Source organism: Fukomys damarensis, unplaced genomic scaffold (genome assembly GCF_012274545.1).
Source record: "Fukomys damarensis isolate Sample0158 unplaced genomic scaffold, DMR_v1.0_HiC HiC_scaffold_16, whole genome shotgun sequence".
NCBI lineage: Eukaryota > Metazoa > Chordata > Mammalia > Rodentia > Bathyergidae > Fukomys > Fukomys damarensis.
In genome coordinates this window covers 66359003-66368739 of record NW_022900928.1, presented here as the reverse complement: position 1 = coordinate 66368739, position 9737 = coordinate 66359003, and the positions used below count along the sequence as shown (strand labels likewise).

At 45.5% G+C, this 9737-nt stretch overlaps 2 protein-coding genes across 3 annotated transcripts in view; both read right to left on the bottom strand.

Moving 5' to 3' along the window:
* The window catches only part of Phldb1 (pleckstrin homology like domain family B member 1), a 46731-nt gene extending 45339 nt beyond the window's left edge, over positions 1 to 1392 (bottom strand). The window contains exon 1 of the mRNA XM_010629320.1: positions 1299 to 1392. The gene's annotated coding sequence lies outside the window, so the exon portion shown is untranslated. The remainder of the gene's footprint in view (positions 1 to 1298) is intronic.
* A 5780-nt stretch (positions 1393 to 7172) lies between these two features.
* Positions 7173 to 9737, bottom strand: part of Arcn1 (archain 1) — a 30622-nt gene continuing 28057 nt past the window's right edge. For both annotated transcript variants that reach the window (XM_033764373.1, XM_010629331.3), the window contains exon 10: positions 7173 to 8307. In XM_033764373.1, coding sequence (XP_033620264.1) covers positions 8218 to 8307 — 90 coding nt within the window. In that variant the 3' untranslated portion in view covers positions 7173 to 8217. The remainder of the gene's footprint in view (positions 8308 to 9737) is intronic.

Sequence of the window (9737 nt, the reverse complement as noted above, 5' to 3'; positions counted from 1 at the left end):
GGGCTGCACCTCAAGGATGAGTATGGACTCTTCCCTTCTTGGCTCTGTCTGAAACACAGAGCACTTCACTTGTTACGTGTTTACCAACAGTGCAAAATTGGATCTTTGCAGTTAGGCACTCATGATAGCTGCCTAGCTGAAGCAGACAAAAACAAAGCCATTTTCCATCTGTGTTACGGTTTTTTAAAAGTGATTGTACCTTGGATTTGGAAAAATTGTATTGGCTAATGAGTCAGGGGGTCAAGTATTTATTGAGCCTTGAGTGAGCACTCGGATTTTGCAGCCTGCCCTGGAGGTGTACAGTTTACTTTTCGAGATGTGCTCGGAGTTTAGGACAGTGTAATTGAACCTCTGTGAGAAAGGATTGCTGTGGCCGAGGTGGGAGGAGGGCGAAGGTAGGAGGAAGCAAACAGGTGAGGCAGGGTGGCCTAGTGTTCTGTGCCAGGAGAGACAGGGAGTCCCCGCCTGGCCGAGCGGCGCGGTCCAAGACCACGCTCACGCCCGCCTCCGCGGAAGCGTCCGCTGCGCCTCAGCAACCCAGAGATCGGTGGCCCCTCCCAGCCGCCCGCACCACTTCCCGGTCCCCGGGGAATCCGATGACTTGGCGCAGCCTCGTTGCGGGGATCTCCGCTAGGCGTTCGGATCCAGACCGCGGAGGCGCGGCAGAGGCTGGGAGTCACTCTTCCAAGGTGCCCCATGCCTGGGGCCTTGAAGGAGTGTCTGGGAGCCCCCAGACGCGCTTCTCATCTCCTGGACACACACAAGCACCTCTCCTGAACTCCTATCCCTCCAAGCAGATCTCCGCACCCCTTCCTTGTCCATCAGGGCTGCTGGCATGGGGACAAGAGTTGAGGCACCCTAAGGGATCCCTCTCCCTGTGGTCCTGCTGTTGGGTGAAAGGAGGCAGTGGGATACTCTAGAGACAAGACACGCGCACACTTGTCACCGGAGAACCGGAGGGCGGCGACCTGGCCGTCAGGGCGCCAGAGGGAGAGTCTGGATCCCGAAAGGCTCAGCGTCCCTCCGGGAGGAGAGAGCACGAGGGCTCCCCCTGGCGGTGGCGGTGGCAGCAGTTCGGGAGGGCAAAAGCAAACAGCTCTTGGGAAAGCAGCAGTGCCGACTCCAACAAAAGCCCCTTTGGTTTGTAGGCATTCACCTGAGATGTCCTTCTCCTACCCTACAGGATTCTCTATCTAATCCAGAGCTGACCTCATCCAGGTCCCGGGAACTTCCCCCTGTGCAGCCCCAGCCCCGCAGAGAATAGCAACCTCAGGCGCAGTGGGAGTGGGCGCACTTACCTCTAAAGGAGAGGGGGACACCGGTCCCTACGCCCAGGTTGGCCACGGCGGCCTCAGGCTCGGAGGGACACAGTTGCTTTTCCCTGGGAGCCTGCTGAGTAGGAGGAGAGCGAGTCAGTCCCGCCTCCCTCCCGCTAGTCCCCGCCCCTCCCCGTCCGGTCCCGTCCGCCAGGCCAGGCAGAGAAGACGCCCTTGTGGAGCTGGAGCCCAAGGTCTCCCACCCACCCTTTCCCACAGCAGCACCTCCCCACCCCCTCGCCTGCACAGCACCCGCTTTGTTCATCTGTACAGCTGGGCTGTCCACCACCACACACACTCTCTCCTCCCGCCCTCCCCTTGGACTCTCCTAGACCACCCTTCACCCTTAGGCTTTGATGTATTCTCATTCATATTTTGCGTGTGTGTGTGTGTGTGTGTGTGTGTGTGTGTGTCCTTCCCCCTTCCTTACTTTCCTCCCCCCAGGTACTGAAACTTCCACTGGTGGCCCGCGAATCTCCTGGTTGCAGCCCCTAAAACATGCTCTCGACATTTCCTCAGAACATCTACTAAAGTCTTCCCTGTCGCCCTTTGCCAAGCCCCACAGTGACGAGCTGTAAATGGGGTTGATAACCCACATCAAGCTTCACAGACTTTCAAGACAAAGATATGGAAGTGTCATCGTTCAAACTAAGCACAGGAAAGTTAGTGGAGTTATCGTTTTGCCTCTCTTAGATGAACCCTCGCCGACCTGCTGGATTAGACTGGGAGTGGAAAGGCAGGACAGAGACACTAGTCCAGAGTATGTTAATAAGGAAGAGGGGCACTGAACACCTAAGAGCAGCCTAGAAACCTGGTCTGGTTGAAGTCGTTCTCTATCTCAGTCTCCACCTGGAAATCCAACACTGACAGTGGATCCTTACCTTGCAAAGCCAGCTCTTGCCCCAGGAGACTGACTGGGAGGCCCCAGGGAGCTGAACTCAGCTAGACTAGACCTCCTCACCTACACTGGAGGGACCCCAGATACTTCTCGCTGAAGGAAGGAGCAGAAAGACTTCAAGTCTGACCTAAATTCCAGCTGGGCTGGAAAGCAAAAAAAAAAAATCTGTCCTCTTTGGGATGGACAAGTCCTGTTTTGATTCAGTGGCTTGTTTGTGCCCTCTCTTCTAACCCAGAAGGCTGAACTGCAGGAAGCTCTGGTCACTCATTGACAGGGCTAGCATTCCGGAGGGGAGCATTCCCAAGCTTAGACGACCACAGCCAAGCAGTGGACAAGAAGGGGGATGTGGGGGCTGGGGATGTAGCTTACTTAGCAAGCATGAGGCCCTGGGTTCAATCCCCAGTACAGGAAGGGGAGGAAGAGGTGTTGCTACCTGGTCTAGTTAATGCTAGTGGGACAATCAGGCTCCAGCATACACCATGGATACTAGAAAACACTAGGGGAGAGAGAGAGAGAGAGAGAGAGAGAGAGAGAGAGAGAGAGAGAGTGTGTGTGTGTGTGTTGGGGCAAGCCTCTTAAATCTTCCTGTCTGCATACTGTTTGAAGCTCTTGAAGCTCACATAAGTATTTTAACCTCAGGCCAACCTTCACGAGGCAGTTCACAACAATAATTTTTAGTCTAGTGTATAAAAAAAAAAGAACCAAAACTGTTATATCTTACATGCCAAAACCCAGCATTTGAGGAGAGGCTCAAATTGGAGTACCTCAGAATTTTCACTACTTCTTTTTATCCCTTTAGGAGGAATTCAAGGAATAATCAAGCCAGTACAGAGGCAGCTGATGCTGAGGCAGAGGGTTCAAACAGCACCTAACTGTTGTCACCATCTCCCCACTCAGAGACCTCACGAAGAAGGTTCTGTGCAATGTGTCCTCTCCTGCTGTGTCAGGTCTCTGTGTTCCCACAGTTAGAACACTCAGGGGACTAAAGACCTACCACCCCATCCCTCCACCCTCATCCTACTCTACATCTGGAGCCCATCAAAAAACCCAGTGCTCTCTCACAGTTACGCAAGAGGTCGAGCAGCTGGGAGCTCAGGAAGGGGGGAGGAAGAGAGGAGAAGAAAGCAGAAAACAGCTCTCCAGGCATGCTTCAGACTTTCCGAAATGAAAGCAGCAGGAGAGGGCAAAGGCTGGGTGTGGAAGGAAGGGTGGATTTTTTTTCAAGGCCCTCTGCACTTGGCTATGAATGTCAGGAGTGGATTTCCACACTGCTCCCATCTTTGCCTTGGCACATTTCTCACTCTCCCTCCTCTCAAATTGTACTCCCTTTAGATCCGAAAGAGATGACTATTGCTCATACGGCCAGCAGCCCCTGTAGATAGCCCCTCCCAGACCCTGTAGATAGCCCCTCCCAGAAAGTTATCCCTTTCTAACCTCTTTGGATCCTGAACTCAGGCATCATTAACGTAGGCGTGGTGACAGCAATGATGCCAGGGAACTCCTCGCTGCATCCTACTTGGGGAAAAGCTCAAACTGCCTCAGCAGCTGCAAAGCAGCAGCTCTTTTCTCAGCTTGTCTTAGAAAAATTGCACAATCCACACTTCCACCAAATCTAGCACATCTAAGTGGGAAATTTGGGTAAGAAAAACTGGCTGTCTACCTCTGTGGCTCAGGAATTTCCTATGGGCTGAAGAGAAAAATCATCCAGGGCTGGGAATACAGCTCAGTGGTAGTGTGCTGTTCAGCGTGTGCACGTACTACCTACCATGCTAACCAGTCTCTACCCCACCCAGTAAGAAACTTTTCTTTTGGTGGATGAGAGGGTGACTTAAACTTCTAGAGGGAAAACAGCCCAGCTAGGAGAGCTAGACATTTTTTGTTTCTTTAAAGTTTGATTCCTGAGTTGATGCTTTTAAGTTGCTATGGTACTAGCTTTTGGGTTTTGAGTGTTGAAATTTTTTTTATCTCATTCCCTCTGCAAGCCCCCTCCCCTATGTACAAAAGGCATTTCCATTAAGGTAGTCTCAGTTTGGAAAAGGCTGGCCTTGTATCAATCAAGGTGAAATGTAAGACACACTGATAGAGATGCTTCTGCCCTTGGATAACAGCAATGTACAGCAACAGACCTACATCTCTAATGGGAGTTCCAAGCTCTAGAGCTATACATGTATTTACCAAAGAGAGCAAAAGGAGGGACTGGAAGGTCCTGTTTAGATGTGAACTATAAAAGGAATTGTTTCTTCAAGCCCATTCTCCAGCCTCAGGTTACTAACTGTAGTTAACAATTGTTTAGCTTAGAAAAAGACTTCATAAGTAGATACTGCTTCTAGTTACACATATATAGGGACTGAACTCAGGACCTTCCCCTTGCCAGGCAGGTGCAGCACCACTCTGCAACATCCCGCCCTAGATTTTTTTTTTTTTTTTTTTTTTTTTTTTTTTTTTTGTATTGGGGATTGAATTCAGGTCCTTGTGCTTGCGAGGCAGGCAGCAGAACCACTGAGCTAAATACCCAGCCCTCTAGATTTATTTTTGGTGAAAACTTCTCCCATCACCTTAAAAATAACCCTGCTAGGTATGAACCTAGTAAGACTATCCTGCGTCAACCCTGGAAATCACTCAGATCCAAACTTAAATTAACTGGAAGGCAGTTTTGATTGTAAAAAATGCACAGGTTGAGATTTGGGGCTTGCAGCTGCTAAATAAATGTTTGCTTTTTTTTTTTCCCCCTTCAGTACCAGGGATCGAACTCAGGACCTTAGGCTTGCAAGGAAGGGGCAGTGTCACTGAACTAAATCCCTGGCCCAAATGGCTGATCTTTTTAAAAAGGAACACCTGTCTAGAGGTTGCTAGTTAATCCCGCTACCTCTATGTGAGATTCACTCAGAGGCTGAACAAGCCTTCTTTAAACAAATGCTTGGTCAGACATAATTATTTTGCTACTCTCCCTCACAAGTCAGCAACAGAAAGTCCATTTGATGCCAGGGAGGGATTACCAGACAGTTAAGGGATGTGGCACAACTTTGGTGTTGTTAAGAGTAAGGTTACACCTTCAACGAGGCAAGCCACACTTTGCATCATTACATCAGATATTATTCCATTTCATTAAGGGAAACCAAAACCAAAACCAAAACCTTGGCCTTTACCACTAATGTTTTTTGACTCTAGACATTTATTCAATAGGGAGAATCTGCCTTCCAAACAACTTGCTGACATTTAATAGCTTTTCTAAAGTTAAGGAAAGGCTGAGGATTTAGCTCAGTGGCACCGTGCCTGCCTCACAAGCACAAGGTCCTGAATTTGACCCCCAGTACTAAAGCGGGTGTGGGGGGGAGTCTTTTCCCCTGGGTGTGGTGGTGCATAACTGTAATCCCAGAACTTGGAAGGCTAAGGCAGGACATCACTGCAAGTTAGAGGCCAGCCTGAGCTACATAGTGAGTTCAAGACCAGCCCGAACTACATGGCAAGATCCTGTCTCAAAAGTCTTTTCTGAGGGAATTACCAACAATTCTCAAGGCACTCATAATCCCTCCCTGGCTTATCACCATGTCAGATGGGAGGAAGGCCCCAAGATACTACTTAAGGTTATTCTTTAAAGTTGATGCTTGGGCCAGGGATTTAGGTCCGTGGCACTGTGCTTGCCTTGCAAGCACAAGGACCTTCATTTGATCCCTGGTACAAAGATGACGCTTCATTTTTTTTTTTTTTTTGGTACCGGGGATTGAACCTGGGACCTTGCGTTTGCAAGGCAGGTGGCGGAACCACTAAGGTAAATCCCTGGCAACACTTCCATTTTTGTTTTTTTGGTACCAGGGATTGAATTCGGGTTCTTGCACTTGCAAGGCAGGCCACTGAACCACTGAGCTAAATCCCCAGCCCAACACTTCCATTTTTTACTCTATGTCTGCCCCTTATAAAATTAAGACTCTAATACCCCTGAAATCTGTGACATTTAATTCAAAAGCCACATTGTCACGAGCGTGAGCATGTGTATGTGTAAAGGCAGAAAATATACGAAGAGGCATATAACCTATAATGCAGGAAGGGAAATGAATACTCTTGGATCTTGGACAAATTATTTTCTCTTAAAAAAAAAAATCCATTTTAGATCATATATCCCAAATCAGTGAGTAGACACCAAAGTGTAAGTCAAGAATTCAGTGAATATTTCATTTTATAATACTCTTTATTTGATTAAAGAATTTTCCTTCTTTGTGTACAATGGAATGTTATATTCCCTACATATTTTACAGGGTTACAAAATGTCTTTCATTTAAATATTATCCCAAAAGTAATTTCAGAAAAAAAAGGCTTTGTGAAATTAAATTTGACTTTTTAAAAATCATATATGAACAAGCAACTCTCAAAACTGGATTAATAAGATTTCTTGCCTACTTAACTACATGGCAGACTTCTTGTCCTAGCCCCCTTCCTCAGAAAAATTTCATGTGGAAACCAAGCTAGAGATCAGTATTCTTCCCTGATACAGTTAGGGAAAGGGAAAGGCCAAAAATTTCTTTGGAAAGCAATTCCAGCTATGGCCATTTGTGGCTGATCTATGTCAAGTGCGGTACACTCTGCAGGCAGGGCCAGATGTTCCAAATGGAAGTGCTGCTCACCAACCAGCTGTAAATGCAGGAGGCCATCCAGTCGTTATTTCTTCCCACAGCCCAGGCCTGTAGCCTCTTGGCAACTAATCACATATCCTACTGAGTGCAATACTGGGTTAAAAGCCAAAGCCAAGGTTGGTGATGTTGTTCTCCACACACCAAAAGTAACAGATGATATGGAGCTGAGAAATGATGACACCATAATGTCACCCAAAAGGCTCAGGGATTTGAAAACCAGGGATCTCAGAGATAGACAGACAGGCTGGTGGAAAATGCTGCGTTGATTATAAGGAAATGGGTATTCCTACATAACCAATATAATAAGGACCTGCTGAAATGCTAAAACTCTAGCAGGGGAAATGGATTTTCCTTGATAATTCAGGAGGGACTTGACGTTAGGAAGGTTAAGGATAGGACTGGCAAAAACACTCACTGACCCATGGCCTCCAAAATCCTAACTGTGTTTCTGCTAGAAAGGAAGGGCTGATGAAAAGAGTGGCTAGGAGAGGGAGATGGAGAGCCTAAGGAATGTGAACAGACACAAAACTGGGCTATTATTTATGTTTCAGCTCAAGCACCCAAAATGTGGAGAACTGAAAGTCTGGACAGCACTACCAACAGAAGTGACAGTCCATGTGGCCATAACCATTCTTTGCCTAGACATCCTGAAGATGGACCAAATTCATTTGAAAGCTGTTTCTCCTTAATTACAACACAAATGGGACTCACAAAACTTTAAGTACTCAACAGTGCTACTGCAAGGACAGACCTTAAAAGGAGAAAGGCTTGGCAAAGTAATGGAGGGATGAATGGACATGAAGAAACAAGAGTCAATTTTATCTTTTAACTTCTATACTCCAGACCCCTTAAACAGTTCACCTATATTGTCCAAAAATCAAGAACAGCTTAGATGATCTTGTTCCAGGAGGTCAAACACAATGCCTATATACAGATGATCCCAGTGCTTGATTGAATGTATGGAAAGGAAACAAAGATGTATGAAAGATTAAAATCTACAGAAAAAAAACTTTAAAAACAAAGTATGAAATATAATTGTATTTGGGGATTAAAATAAAGGAGCAATTTAGGCAAAGGCAGAGGAGGTGTTTACTGGGGGCATTCTCTGGAGAGCTTGCTTTCCTGCTAGCCAGTAAAATCTGCCAAAGAAATGAGCAGCCTTTCCCTTTATGTTTGTGTCATTTCTCTGTCAAAGAATGTCTCTGTGACACTGAAACACTAGGGATGAGTTGAGGGTCCTTGCACAGAAGATGTGCATTGTATCAGAAAAAAAAAAAGGGTCTCCAATGGCTTGTAAATTTGGAAAAACTCTTCAGCCATTTTTGGCTTTTCTATTAATTTGAAATTTTTCCTTTTCGGTTCTTTCTTCTTGGTATTACAGGATTTCATACTTATCCACTAGGAAAGTGGTCTCTGTGGAAAACCTGACCGGACTGTTTCCATCTACCTGGGTCACTTTGGTAACCTGGGAAAATAAACAAAAAAATGGTAAAGCAAAAGGAGGATGAGTCTACATGATGCTAATTAAATTCTCACTACAGAATAAATCAAATTCCCTAAAAACGTTATTAAACATAGCTTATAAATAATAAAAAGTGTTTAACACACAACTGTAAGAGTATTCTGATCTTTACATAAAGGACAACTATTGTAATGACATGTACCCATTTCTATCAAACGTTTAAGTCTCTCATTACTAATGAGTTTATGCCACTGAGAGGGGAGAAAACAGCTTTTGGGATCAAGATACCAGGGTGAGAGATATCTGGGAAGGTAAAATAGTGCCAGAGTAACAAGCAAATCAAAGAGCAAACAACAATATACACTAGGTCCCAGGAATGCAGTTTTACCTACTTCACTGAAGGACAAAGTTTGCAACAGAAACGGCTCATGATTATTTGTACTAATGAAGGCAGTTGTGCCATAATGCAAGAATTATTTAATTCCATTACTTGAGATTCCTCCCCTCCCATCTCATCATTTCCTTCTGACTGAAGGCAGGTTTCATTCACTTCATACAAGCTAGGCAAGTTAAGGACTCTGCCAATAAGCTACATCACCAATCCTTTTTATTTTTTATTTTTTTGTTTTCACATAGTGTCTTGCTAAATTGCCCAGACTAGCCTTAAACTTGGAATCTTAGCTGGGTGTGGTGCACGCCTGTAATTCCAGGACTTGGGAGGTTGAGGCAGGAGCATCACCTTGAGTCAGAGGCTAGCCTAGGCTACATAGTGAGTTCAGGGCCAGCATGAAATACAAAGCAAGACCCTGCCTTTAAAAAAAAAAAAAGCCAAAAGCAAAAATCAAAAAACCTGCAATCCTTTTGCTTCAGCCTTCCTGAGTAGCTTGGATTACAAGTATGTGCCACCTAGCCCAGCAGTAATTTTTGCCTTTTAACTTAAAAAACATTCTTTCATTCCATGGGTATAAATTAAGTGACAATGCATTACAAAACTATGTTGTTGGACAGAGAGAAAATTGGGACTGGATGGGTGGGGGATAAAAAGGATCAAGATGCAATTATGTATATGTACTAATTCATCAAGATGAATGTAATTACTGTATGTCTCAAACATATACTGATAAGCTGGGTATTGTGGCACATGAATGTAATTCCAGCACTTGGAGGCTGAGGCAGGAGGATCTCTGCAAATTCAAGGCCAGCCTGGGCTACATAATGAGTTCAAGGTCAGCCTGGGCTACATAATGAGTTCAAGGCCAGCCTTAACTACATAGTGAGACCCCCATCTCAAAAGCCAAACCAAAACCAAAAGAAACAAAACAAAAACCACTTCAAAATATACTGATTAAAAAAAAAAAAAAAACACCTTAGGAAATTGAGCAATCCCCCCACCCCGGTAAAATAAAAGTTTTAGGTGTTTTGGTAAATGAATT